Below are 14,809 nucleotides of genomic sequence, written 5' to 3' on the forward strand. Positions count from 1 at the left end.
AATAAACGCAATCAAAGAATGAATTGATCCTTAATGAACCTAGACTCAATTATGCGCAAGGATCAAAACCACAAAAACTGAAATCACAAAAGTTTGCCAAAAAGAGATGAGCTAAATTTGTGATAAGCAAATCAAAAATATTATCTCATAAAAACGGTAACTTTATCTTGTAAGTAATTTGAATATAGCCCAGAAGTCAAATTGTGTTGATAGCCAACAAAATCTGTAAGTATCCAATCAAGTCGGACTATTTATGGAAACAAATCAATAGGAAATCTATCAACAAAATATGGAAACGATGTATAAAAATATCAACATATAATTAAATAGATTTGATATAAGTATGACAATAAAAATGCACAAATCCCACACCAATCACAAATGCCACATAGGAAGATTTGTGCCTCATAGAATTAAAAATCCTACCATTTGTAATTTTGTTTTTAATTTTTTTTTCTCTATTATTTTTTGAATTTTTCATTGGTTTTATTCTACCAGATTAGTCAAGCAACTGATGTTGGGAAGACGGTGATATTTGTTGGAAATTTTGAAATAATCTAGTAGATTATTGACATTAACTTACCAGATTCCACTCTTGCAACAGGTACAAGCCAAGTCCGATAATAGTGGTTGAAAACGTCAAAATAATGAGAAAGCTCCGTATTCTATCTTCTTAAACACCACCTGATTTTTGAAAAACTCTACCTATTGATTAGGTCTAGTCTATAAAGTAGAAATATATGGGCTAATGTTAAGGGGTAAAAAAAAAAGCTTCATTTTAAGGGAAATTTTTAAAAATTTTCTCTAAGTAATCTTATAGATCATAGGTAATAATGTAGAAGATTACTCTCAAATATCAGTAATCTACCATATTACTCCTAAAAGATTGATGTTGGTGGATATTGGTGATATTTATGGGCTAATGTTAAGAGATAAAAATGAAATGCACTGCATTTGAAGGAGTATTTTTAAAAATTTTCTCAAAGTAATCTTATAGATCATAGGTAATAATGTAGAAGATTACTCTCAAATATCAGTAATCTACCATATTACTCCTAAAAAATTGATGTTGGTGGATATTGGTGATATTTATGGGCTAATGTTAAGAGATAAAAATGAAATGCGCTGCATTTGAATTTGAAGGAGTATTTTTAAAAATTTTCTCAAAGTAATCTTATAGATCATAGGTAATAATGTAGAAGATTACTCTCAAATATCAGTAATCTACCATATTACTCCTCGAAAATTGACGTCGGTGGATTTTGGTGATATTTATTGACAACGTCGAAATAATTTGGTAGAGTACAAATAATAGTCTAGTATAATACTCTTTAGTAACTGGTGCCGGATTGAAAAACTGAAATAATCTGGTAGATTATCAGTAATGATCTACCATAGTACTCTCCAACGACCAACACCAGAAAAAATACCAATTACATTTGTTAAAAAGTCAAAATAATTTGATAGATTACGAATGAATGATGATATAATATATTACTCTCTGATGCTAGATGATAATTAAAAAGTTGAAATAATCTGGTACATTATTGTTGATAATTTACGAGATTACTTTCTGGCGACCAGTGTCACCATTGATTCTGATAACATATAGTAGATACTCGTGATAATCTAGTAGATTACCTTTGACCGGTGGAGATAATTTGGACAAAACACATTTGGCTCACGTTTGAGCGATCCTCAATCATGGCTCATGGGGCAAGTTTACTTTTCATTCTATGATGTGGCAATTTTGATGTGGCGTCGCTTATAATAATTACTTCTGTAATGGATAGATCTCCTTATCCTCAATCTATGACGAGTCGAGAAACTCAACTTTACGTGTCCTTTCTTTCACATGTATTTCACCATCCCAAACTACTTCCACAATCACTCTCTCCCTTCTTTATTGAACTCACCGTTCTCTTGCCTAAATTATCAGAACCAACAAAAAGCTCCCCCAGTACCTTTTCCAAGTCACCCAAAAGCCAATTTATTATAGACCCCTTCAATTCCCTTTTAGTTCTACAATTGCTAATTAATACTACAAGTCCCTCCAAAAAACAAAAGAAAAAAAAAGAAAAAAGAAAAATGGCTCTCAATCTCCCAAACTCTTCTACTTCACACTCTAAAGACCATTCCTTCCACCACAAACGCCTTCTCTCCTAGCAACCCCAAATTTCCCATTCCATTATCCTTCTTCTATTTCTCCCTATTTCAAATTTTCACTATCTCTACCTATCACGAGAGAATGGAAAATCATGGCACCCAATACAACTCCACTCTATCATTAATCCTTGTCGCAATATTCTTTATGACAATGGCCTCAAGCCAATTGTCCGCCGCAAACGACGACAAATACGTCCGACAAGCCTGCGCAGTAACGCGATACCGCAGCCTCTGCATTCGCTCGCTTTCTCCGTTCTCGGACGCGGCCAAGACGAGCCCGAGCCGTTGGGCCAGAGCGGGCGTCTCGGTGACGATAACCGAAGCGAAGAGCGCCGTTCAGTACTTGATCAAGCTCAAACGACAAGAGAACCGCGCTAGGGGAGCAAGAAACAGTGCCGCGCTCTCTGACTGCATAGAGTGCTTCGGAAACGCCATAGACGAGCTCCACAAGTCGCTCGGGATTCTGAGGAACTTGAATAGGAGAACGTTCGGGACGCAAATGGGAGACCTCAACACGTGGTTGAGCGCCGCGCTGACGGACGCCGACACTTGCTTGGACGGTTTTGAGGGCCAAAAGGGAAGGGAAGTGAGGCGGATTCGGAGCCGGGTTTCGAGAGCGAGTTGTGTTACGAGCAATTCGCTTGCTCTTGCCAACAAGCTTGCCTCCACTGGTTTGAGAGCCATTGATATGCCATAAGAGAAGATAATATTGGTTTGAGATCATAGGGTTACTTTTGGCGAAGAAAGAAACAGGGACTAAACAATAATTATATGTATGGATAAATAAATTAAGACTAGGAAATCATTACATGTTCATGTCGTTTGAGAATTACTCGTTTATTATGTATGCTTATCTTTGTGTACTTGAAATATGATGTCATATAATACAGACAATAATAGTATCTTCATGTAGTTTACTGCAATTCTGAATTGTGGTGGCACTATACAAAAAGAAATGACGTGCATTTTTATTACTCCCTACTGATTTTGGATTAATAACATAATTACCTATTAAGTATGAGAATTACAGTTTTACATGCTCATTTCATCACTATTACTATTAGTGTTAATTAACCACCAAGGTGGTGGTCTAGTGACATCAGGCTTAATCTCAAGTGATTGGTAAATTGAATTACAAATTCGAGTCATGTGAAAGCGTTTGAGACTATTTTCATATTTTCAGCATAATGTTTTTAGCTTTTGGTGGAGTTGAGTTGACACACTTTTTAGTGGGGTTGAGGTTACACTCGACGTAACTTATTGGCTCGATATGAGCAATATTCCTCATCATATGGACTCATTGAGTCACACAGGATAGCTACAACCAGTTGCCCATTCTCAACCAAAAAAAAAAAAAAAAAAAAAAAAAAAAAAAAAAAAAAAAGTGGGCCTTTTTGTTTTCTTTTCTGCCCTTTTTTTACCTTTGCTTTTGGAGAGGCTGATGCTTAACTATCTACCAAAGCCCCTAGTAGAGGTGAGAAGTACAGACATGTTCGTGTCCATAATTGTTAGGTCGGTACTTTGTAGGGCGAAGTTCTACCTATCATTACTATAGATAGAATCACAAGATAAAGAGATGAGCTCGTTAAAGAAGGTTCCCATAAATGACTAAAACCCAACTATATGTGACACAGTCAGGCTTCTTAGTTGGGCTCCAACTTAGAAATGTAACGCAGCCGAAAAGCGCCAAGTTTCGACCTTTCTTTTAATGAGGCCCAAAAAGTTTTTTATTCAAAAAAAAAAAAGGATACTGAAAAATTGTACTACCGGCTCGTATAAATTAATGAGAAATAGTAAAAAATAGGTCGATATGAAAAATTTAAAAAAATATATAGATCAATTTTTAGTTATAAAAATTAATAAGTCATAACTTATCAAGTTATGGTTCATAACTAAATAAGTTATGGATAAACTTGTAAAGTTATAGTTCATAAATAACTAAACTTGATGGACAATAACTTATCAAGTTATGGTTCATAACCAGACTAGTTATGGACGAAAACAGTAATTTAGCCTATTTATTAACTTATGTAAACTATTGACCTATTAATTTTAATTCATCTCAAGTCTCAGTTTATTTTTCCCTTTCTCCCTAAATTAATTTAGATCATGTGAACATTATTTGGCAAGGTTCAGAATTTCTTGGCACCTTTTGGTTAACAATCATGTGGGTCATAGGTCAAGATACTTTAGTGCTCGCATGTGTTATAAGTGAAACTAACAAACAGGAAAAAAAATTAGAAAGAAACATTGGACATCATTTTTCACGTCCTGCCGTCTTTCACTATCGGTGGACAATTTCATAGTCAGACAAACGTTAATTTTGGGTAAATTGGCCGATAGATTTGCAAGCCAAGTGTCTGATTCTTATCATTTGGTTTTAGTCATTGCTAGAATTGGTGCAGCAAATTACGAAGGATAAAGTTTTGGGTGGTTCTGGATCTATATTTATTAATAAGCTTTTTTTTTTTTTTTTTTTTTCCATGGAAGTCATTGTCGGTGGACGAAATGGAAAAGGAAGTAATATACCATTTTGGTTGCAAGAGCCCCCAAAAGCCATTCAGATAGAAAATCACTTGTAGCCATAAGATGACACGCACGTACATGATTGGTCATTTTCATTCCTTTTCTCTAGTAAAATCATCATAGGTTCCATTTATACGTGTAGATTCTTTATTCATTTGACCATTCTCCACTTTTCTATTTGACCCTTCATTTGGAGTACCAAACAGACGGTGTGAATTAAGCAGGCATTTCTTTACTTCATACTCCAATTCAAACTTTTTTATTATAGTATTTTATATAAAATTTCAATTTATGTTTAAAGATTCTCTTTTCAAACCTATTAACCAAACGTGTAGTGTCTTTTAAATCGAAGCCACAACCTGAAAAAATTGCTGCTCTGAAAGAAAAAAAAAAAAGAAAAAAAAAAGAAAAAGAAAAAGAAATATCCGACTGTGGAAAGTGAAAACTGGGGGTGATGTATGCAGACAATCACAACTAGCGTGTTGGTGATTAAAAGATTTTTTTGGTTTCAAAGAAAAATATTTCCTGACCATTTACGCGGATTCTTTTTGCAATAACCACTTTCTTCATGTCAGTAACTTCTAAAGTTTTGACTGTAAAATGTGAGCTTGTGGGTGCATAAATTGTTGGAGGCAAGAGCATTTGAGATTTGGCTTAGAATAGACTATAGAGACGGAAAAGCAAAAAGGGACCCCAAAAGAAGCAAATGAAAGGAAAAAGTCCGTGTATGTTGCTTCTTTTCATGCAAGCCGTGGTATAGCAACAAAGCAAATTTTAGATGTGGCGTTTGTAAAAGAGATCCAACTTAACTTTAATTTACTCCTTCCGTTTGGATATTTGGAAGACACTTATATGAAGACGGTTACTTTACTATATAGCGTTAGAGCATTATAAAGATGCTGTGACCTCGAAATTAGTTAAGATAATTATAAAGGGAGCTTTCTAGGTAGGGATTCACCGATAGTGTATATTTTTATGTGTGTTTCTAAACATTAGATTCGATTAAAGTTGTACAAATATGTAGATTATTTTTATAATCTGATACATATTTAATGGTTCAAAACTTATAAGTCTTATCTGTCATATATTTTTTAAAATTCTCCATTGAGAAACCAATATCTTAAAGTAATGCAATATTTTTTGGAGAATTTTAAGACTAAGAATTAGTTAGATAGGGTATTTAGGGCGGCAAGCATTTTAAAAGTATGTAAAAATTGTAAGTGCACAATATCGCTAATTAGAAGTAATAAAGTGATGAATAAAGTATTATTTCCACGAAAATTGTGTTAATTTTAATTAATTATCAAAATCGGTTAATCCTAAAATTATTTGAGTGACCAAATAAATGAGAATAATAAATAAATAAATAAAACTAAAACAAATAATTTAAAAACTTTATTTACTATGTACGTGTTATAGAAATTGCATATCATCATCATCATCACTACTATTATTTTGTGTTGTATAGGATATGTGTGTAGGCATGATTTTAAGTCTGATATAACATTTTCCATATGAACTTATAATTTTTTAGTGTAACAATGATAACAATGAAGCAAGTTATATGTAACATGATCGTAGATTATATTTTATTGGGTGTTATATTTAGACAAAATGAATGTTACACGAATGCATAAACAATATTATATAGATTAAAAAAGATTAGATTTATCAAATTGAATACATTTCACATATATGTATTGATATTCATATGGTAGAAGGCAATAATCAATTTAGTTTGGTTGTTTTAAATCACTACCACATCCAAACTCTTACAAACAATAATTATTTATCAACTTAAAAAAAGAAAGCTCTTAACGCATACGGTGGTAACATAGAGCGGTCATGTAGTTTCGCAGTTGTAACAGACTTTTACTGTAACATCTTCAAAGAACTCTTTAAATTTTATTTAAATTTTAGCTAAAATGACTAAAAAATTATTTTAACTAGCAATTTTTAAGTGATTCACTTCAACCATACTCTCTATTTTAACTAAATATAAATTATTTTAATTTTTATTGAATTTAAAATATAAAAAACTTGATTGAATTTTAAAAAAATACTTTTACATTTATTACCGTTGAAAGAATAAAATAGTACAAAAAATTAAATAACTAGTCTCTCCATACTAAGTATATTTAGCTAATGTAAAAAGTATTCTCTAAAATAGATAACCATTAAACTAATAGTTGGAACGGAGAAAAGTCAAAATAAAACTAAATCATTAGTCATTTTACTTTTAAAAAAAAAATGAATTTGGCCCCATTTGATATATAGGTTCAAACTTACGTTCAAATCAGGTTCTTGTTTATGACTTTTAAAATTTAAATTTTTATTAAAAAAAAATACTTTAACAAGACTAAAATTATAGATTTACACCGTAATAAAACTCATATATCAAACATCACTAAAATAACTAACATAATTAGAACTACTCTCAACAGTACATCATACTTAACTACAAAATGGATTAGACGGCTCATAAATTTGAAAGTAAGCGATTAGGCCTAAACAAAATAATCAATGAATAATTAATAAGTCGGCGCCTAAACGAGTTGTTTTTCTTTTATTTAAAAATAAAAAATAAAAAAAAAAGTCTTAAAAAAGAAATTTGGTGGAAAGAATCTGCACCTTGGTATTGACAAGGTCGTGCCTAACTTTTGTATGGAAGCCCAAAAAATTTATGAAGTTCGGTGCCTAATGCAACACAAAACGTGCGAAATCGTTAATCGGCACGTGTACGGAGAAGGTCAACCTTGCTTAAGAATCAATGCTCCTCCAACGACGACGTGCAAATCAAGTTTTGTCTGTTGCTATCTGTGGGCCCAATGTCTTGGATTTGTGTTTATTAAATATTTTAAAAATAAAAATAAAAAATAATGAGAATGATTTAAAATTATTTTATCTTTTTTATTTTTATTTTTTAGTATTTATCAATAATATTATTTTAAATAATAATTATTAATTAATTATATAGTATATTTATAATAGAATAATTAATAGAAGGTTATTAAATAAATAACTAATTATTAATATATCAATTATAATCTATTAATTATTACATAATTGATCAATAAAAAAACAGTAATTACTTAATTAATAATTAATATTAAATTAATTATTAATTGAGTAATATACTAATCAATAGTAATTAATAATTGATAATAAATAATTAATTATTATTAAAATAATAATTACTAAAAATTGATCATTTAATATATCAAATAATAGAGTATTAAATAAAAATTGGTAATTAATTAACTAATTATTTAATTATGTGACTAAAAGTTAATTATTTAATTAGTAAATGGAATATTGATAAATTATTTATATACTAATTATTTATTATTAATATACTAATTAATTACGTATAAACTACTAAGTACGAGTACGTTACCAATATAGTAATTACTTATAATTGACTACTAATTACTATCTTTTAATTATTTAGCATAATAATTTATTATATATAATAGTTTAATTACTAATGTACTCATTAATGATAATATCCATTATTAAGTGATTATTAATTATTTAATATATTAATTTAAGATTTTTAATTACATGTACTCAAAATAAAATTTTATAAATATAACCAAACACAATTTTACATTTTTATTATACTCAAAACAATTTTATAAAAGACCAACCAAATATAATTTTAAAATCGGCTTCAGAATGATTTTTAAAATAATCTCATTTTCACTTTTACACTTAAAACAAAACAATTTTGAAAACATTACTAAACGAGCCCATAGCTTTTTAACAAATTTTCTACATTGATGGAAAAAAGATAGCTACAAAGAAACAAATAATTTACCAAATAAAAATCACGACCACTATTGTAATTACAAAAATGAAAAAACAAAAACAAAAACAAATACACACACAAGCCATAACATTAAACCACTAAAAACATCGAGGCCACTCAATACCACACTGCTATCGCAACCAGCTAGCGTTCACTGACACACTTACCACCAGAGGACTTGTGATCGCCCCTGCAAATAAAAAACTCTAAAGGATAGATTAACGTCCTAAAAAACACCTTGTGACCGAGGACGATCGAACCTCATCCTCAACTTCAATATGACAATCCTCCTCCTCTCCAAATGGTATGAACCCCATGACGATCATATGTAGATAAAGTTTGTTGATCATATAGCCCTACAGTGTATTAAACCTTCAATCAGGAACACATTGCTCTTTTTCTCTCGTTCATTCTTCATTTTTTTGGGAGGGCTCAACACTAAGAGTCCGTTTAATTCGTTGATTCGAGTTTTTAATTCGAATTGATATTTAACTTTATGTAAGAACTTTTTACTGTAATAAAACTCGAATTCTAAACTCAAATAGGCAAAATGAACGGGCCTTAAATATTTATTGCATTTCTCCTTTAAATAAAAGGAAGGTTTTAGTCGAGGAAAAACTATAGAAAGAACTTAATGATCGTTCGTTTATATGAATACGGTGCCACACATCACTAACGTTCCATTAAATATCATGCTCTACCTAGACACCATACCAGTCATAGAACAAATTTTTCTTTTCTCATTTTTCCAGAGAAAGTATATTTCACTTATTAATTAAGTCCAAGTAAAAACTTAGCTAGCAAGTGTAGATTACGTTATATACGCCCGGCCCTATACTGGTCCCATGTAATAAGACGCACATAAAGCGGGGACCCTCAAATAATGTACATCTTTAATCCAAGCCATATGATTTTGTAAGGCCGAGATGATATTTAAAGATGTCCAAAATCATGTATCCAAGTGGACCATGCAGTAATTTGTGTTAAATCACAATTCGATCGTGTCGTGTCTATATTTGTAGGGTCAGAAAAATAACAGAGAATAAATCAAATTAAATTATAAGTTAGCAAACCAATTATGCCTGAGTAGCTAGACTAGTCTACTTCTTCGGTTCTAAATCAGGTTTGATCAATTTTTCACATCATCATACAGAAGAAAAGGAAAATTAAGAATAGCTAAAATAGCTCAGTTATTATGACTACCTATCGTTTTTTTATCAGTACATGAGTAATAATATTATTTGGGAATGTGGTACATACATACATATATATATATATATATGACAATAAGGTAGTGCCCGATCTATTATAATTTGATATGGTATAAAGTCATCATCATCTAACGTAAATGCAATAGATATGTACAACTAAATGCAACCTTTCCCTGGCTTTGCACGAAATATAAAACAAAACAATTAGAAAGATGCATGAATATAGTTTAGAAGACGGATACATATAACATTATAATTTGAGCTAGTTGCTTAGGAGTGGCAATTTCTTTGGGTTTAATTAAATGCATGTGCACCCTCATTTTTCTCAGCTCTCACGTCTCCTAATCCTATAGATCCGTTTTAACAATCCAATGCAAGAATCTTTAGTATTTCGATAGTATTAGTTGTATAGTGTACGTCAAAGTGGGGGCAAAAGGAGAAAAGAAAGGCAAAAAAAAAAAAAAAAAAAAAAAAAAAGGGGGCCCCACACACTAACATTCAACCACAGATAGTGCCTATTTGTTTGGTTACGTGAAAGGGATTTCAGCATTAAAAGAAAGAATCTTCTCTGTAATGAATTATAAGGAGCTAGAACAACTTTTTTATGATGAGTTTTCAGGTTGGCCAGAAAGGAAACCCCAAAAAAACAAAAAAACAAAAAAACAAAAGGTTCAGCTTCCAAATCACTCCAAGTTTTCAGCAAATTAACTTCAAGTAGCATTAGGGCGATCGATGGGCTATATAGGGTTATTATATATCTGTAAGTCTTGGGTCACCTTCAATAGCACATGAGAGAACAATTAGATCCGTTTTGCACCTTGTTTTCTTGAAAATTTAGTCATATATTTGGCGTTCCTTGTAAGTAACAATATGACTAATTTAGTTCAATTTGTCAACAAAAGAAGGTGGTTAATTGTTATATCTCATGACTGTATTTTTTTTGTAATTTCAATAATCTCTTGTTGAAAATTTGTAAGTCTATAAGTTTGCCAACGAACTCTTTTATGTCATCAAATGTGATATGATTTTATGTCGTGTGGAACCTGTTAAAATATTTCGTTTTCTCATCATTAGAATAATGGGGAATCAAGTTGGTATCACAGTTTTTTTAATTTATTTATTTTGACAGGTTATAGTACTTACTATAATTACAATCGGTGTCTTTATGAACAGAGATATGTTTGAGACCTGACAAATTATTATGCTTTGAAAATCATACTTATCAGTTATCACTCATGCTCAATTGATAATGCAGCGTATTTTACCGGGCACTTTTGTGTCTAGGAAATTTTCGCTAAATTAATAGTAATTACGAGAGTAGTTTTCATGCAAGAATAATAAATACATTTTAGACTTATCATCACAGTTTCAGTATTTTACAATTCTTGACCATGATAGTTGATATCTGCATATAACGCCCGTCCCCTCTCCTGCAAAATGAATCTCTTACGTGATCATCTTTCGTTGTTTAAATTTTTTTGTGTTCTATTGTTGCGAGATTGAACACAATACGACGATTGACGAAAGATTCATTTAAGACTTTTCAAGGACGTACAGTCTGAGATGGTTAATTTCTTTGTTTGATATTGTAGAAGACTAAGAAAGAGAAGGCAAAGAAAATAAAGGCCCTTCTCTAAATTTGAAAGGTTAGAATGTACAAGAAAATTAATTACAGGATGAGTCCAAAATCAGAATAAAAAAATTCAAACAGTATAATGAATGTTAGGGAATATTTCAATGTTTCATTTAATCATGCAAAAAAAAAATAAAAAATAAAAAATAGAGACGAGAAGAGGGGAAAAGAGACATAATAAAGATTTTCTTAATCAACAAGTTCAAAAGAGGTATGAGAAAAACATGGAATCACTAGACTCGTCATCACCCTTTACTATAGGCTCCATCGTGCTTTTGTGGTATATGCTCTTTTTTATTTTATTTTTAGTTTTGGGATTTAATTCACAAGTAAAAATCTTTTATTGACAAGAGTTGAAATAGATATAGAAATTTAACGAGGATCTATGTAAAAATTCTTTCTGGACGAGATTTTTCACTATTTCTCTTACGAATAAAAGAAAGCCTAAAACTCTCTTAGTATGGAAAATAGTGCAATTTGAGATAATCATTATCCTCCAGATGTAAACACGGTTGTAATTCCTTGATTTCTGTAAAGATCATTTCAATAGCATTTGATTTAAACTCAAACAATTGGATATTTATAGCTTCTTCCGAGATGAATGGAATTCTCTCGATAGCTTATATCTTTTATATACATTTCCTTCGATGTAGACGTATCTCTTGGTGAAAGTATTAGCTTCGTCCATTCCTCGGGTGCATATTCAGGCTGTATGTTTTTATTTCTTCAACCATGGTGTAATAGTCCTACAAAGTAACGTGCATATAACGCCTCATTTCTACCGTGTAGCAATACTTTTTAAACACATGTAACTTTGATCTACAATAAATAAATTCTTTGTTGTTGTACCTTTTACAAAAATGTCTTTTATCTCTACATGTTACATGTAGGACTCGTAGCCCTTAAATTTACATAACAACTAAAATGTATGGTAATCCGTCCCACAGGTTTGTAGATTAGAAATACATCAATGTCAGGGGAACATAGGACGTGCCCGATTTTATAATTAACTGCGCTTTGTTTGGTATGACATCTGAGGGTGTCCTATATATATGGACATTAGATTATAAATGGACTATTGTAATAATATATAAATAGAAGGGAAAAATAAAATAAAATTTTTCGTGAATAAAAAAAATAATAAATAACAAATAGGACGTGTGAATCGGAATCAGCAAAAACCAGAATTAAGGTTGGTATGTAGGACAACAAATGGTAATAGAATCTTCATCAGGTAAAATCATAATAATAGACACAACTCAAAATCCACATATTCTACAACCCAATTGAGTAATGAAAATCTTGGAATCATTGTGTCATTACACTTACGTTACTTTTGGTAATGACTTCAACGACACCACAAAAGTGCCACTGATTTAAACTATTTAAATAAAGATTATAAGCAAAAAAATTGTGATCTGATCAAACTATTCATCTCATTGTGTGCCTGTTGTGTGACTCATGGTTTAATAATTACTTTTCAGGTGGGACGTAATTTACATCCTTAAACAAATTGGCTAGCAAACTTTTTTTTTTTTTTTTTTTTTTTTTTTTTTTTTTTCAATGAAATGGCCTTTTCTTTAGAATAATTGTCTAACAACTTTAAATCATATAATATTAAGGAAAAAACAATTATGGGCACTATCGCGCTTGTACAATTTTTGTCACGTCAAGACTACACCAGAAGGATTTGATTTTGACACCAAAGAAGTACATAACCAAATACCTGGTCAAAATAGCCTAATGGAAAAAAAATTAAAGGCTGGTCAATGATAAATTGATAATGCTTGCACCGCCCCCAGTTAGTTCATTTGATTTTTTTTCTTTTTTATAGAATAAATCATTTTAATTATTCAAAAGTTAAGGACTTGTTTATTTCATATATTTAAGTTAATAATTTTGATTTATTGACATAAATTTTGTGAAAGAAAAATTGACGGAAATTTTTTTGATTTAAATGTTTTTTTAGAAGAAAACACTGTAACAAAATAAAACTTATGAGTTTAATTACAAAAACTAAACAATCACTAAGACCTTATTAGTTAAAGCAGATTCAAAAATTTGCGCCGCTCTTGTTAAGAAATCGGAAGGTTTATTTCAAACTACTGATATGACAAGTTGAACGAAGGCCCTGCTCATTTCACCGATTCAAGTTTTGTTACAGTAAGGTCTCGTTCGCTTCACATATTCAAATGTTTAATTCGAGTTGAGATGTTATACTTTTTTAGAGCTTTTAACTGTAGTAGAAAAAGTTAGATGTGACATTTTCTGAGAACTTTTAACTGTAGAAAGTTAAAACTGAAAACTCAAAAACCGATTAAAAGAAAAAAAATCAATCTATTAATTGCAAAAAGTTAAGAGGGTCTCATATAAAAAAGCCAACAAGTTAAACTTAAAAATAACTCAAATTCTAGAATCAACACCCTCTGTTTTTAAACTAAAATGTATAGTGTTTTTAACTTAAATTCACATCTCTTCTCTTAAAAAAAAAATTTAACTACACATTGAAATACAATTTTAGATTTTCCTTCTCCAAACCACACTTTAACTAATATTCAAATGTCATCTTTAGGCACTACAAGTTCACACTACGGTTTTCTAATTAAAAAATTTTAAACCACCGCATTTTAAACCTTTAACCAAACCAACGATATCAATAATCTTCTATAAAGTATGTTTGTTTCACAACTCAAGTTCTTAGTTTGAGTTGTATATGTGAGAAAAAAAATTACCGTAGTAAAAAAATTAAAATTAAAATTTTTATAAAAAAAAATACTATAACAATAAAATTTGAGTTGTGATTTAAGTTGTAAAAAGAATAAAAATACTTGAGACGTTTGGTTCATAAATTCAGAATCATAATTTATGATTTTAATATTTAAAATTTAAATTTTTTATGAGAAAAAAATAATATACAAAATAAAAAATCATAATTTAAAATCATTACGAACCCTCAAAACAAACATATCAAAACTTTTTAAATAAAGAAAAAAACTGTTAAAAAAAATGAAACAAAAAGGGACTAAGGTGATGGCATATCGTAATAAACTCCAAAATTAAGAGTCTATTTAGTTTATATATTATAATTATTTTTAATTTACGTTTGTATTTTTCTTTTGAGAAAAAATACTACTCATGCCCTCACTCTTTAAATGCAAATCTAGCTCTAAACACAAGAAAAACACACAGCCTAGTCCAATCGCGCACGCGCCGGAGAGCGAGTTCCCGGCGAAATTTCAATTTTCTAAATTCTTTTTCCTTACTAATTCCCTCTCTTCCCTTATATACCGCCTAACAGAAAAATCTCTGCATCCAATCTCAGATTCTCGAGAAAATTACTCTTCATAAATCTCTCTCTATATCGCCGGATGACTTCGGAGCTCATTTTCCGCGGCCACGACGAGGCCCAGCCGGTGGCCGACGCCTACTCGCCGCAGCCGCTGAAGCCGTGGTTCGCCGGGG

The 14,809-nt window shown here is 30.7% G+C and overlaps 2 protein-coding genes across 2 annotated transcripts in view; both read left to right on the forward strand.

Moving 5' to 3' along the window:
- The first annotated feature begins 1,756 nt into the window (after positions 1-1,756).
- Positions 1,757-3,149, forward strand: LOC21389634 (pectinesterase inhibitor 6). Its single transcript, XM_010108082.2, has one exon. The coding sequence runs from the start codon at positions 2,249-2,251 to the stop codon at positions 2,861-2,863; it is 615 nt and encodes a 204-aa protein (XP_010106384.2). The 5' UTR covers positions 1,757-2,248; the 3' UTR covers positions 2,864-3,149.
- An 11,356-nt stretch (positions 3,150-14,505) lies between these two features.
- The window catches only part of LOC112093572 (UDP-glucuronic acid decarboxylase 2-like), a 4,659-nt gene continuing 4,355 nt past the window's right edge, over positions 14,506-14,809 (forward strand). Inside the window, exon 1 of the mRNA XM_024172268.1 lies at positions 14,506-14,781. Within this exon, the coding sequence (XP_024028036.1) occupies positions 14,716-14,781 (66 nt within the window). The 5' untranslated portion in view covers positions 14,506-14,715. The remainder of the gene's footprint in view (positions 14,782-14,809) is intronic.

This window comes from Morus notabilis, unplaced genomic scaffold (genome assembly GCF_000414095.1).
Source record: "Morus notabilis unplaced genomic scaffold, ASM41409v2 Scaffold255, whole genome shotgun sequence".
Classification (NCBI taxonomy): domain Eukaryota; kingdom Viridiplantae; phylum Streptophyta; class Magnoliopsida; order Rosales; family Moraceae; genus Morus; species Morus notabilis.

What these genes read in the sequence shown, in the direction of transcription:
- LOC21389634 (XM_010108082.2), top strand. Translation starts at nt 2,249, where the DNA reads ATGGAAAATCATGGCACCCAATACAACTCCACTCTATCATTAATCCTT.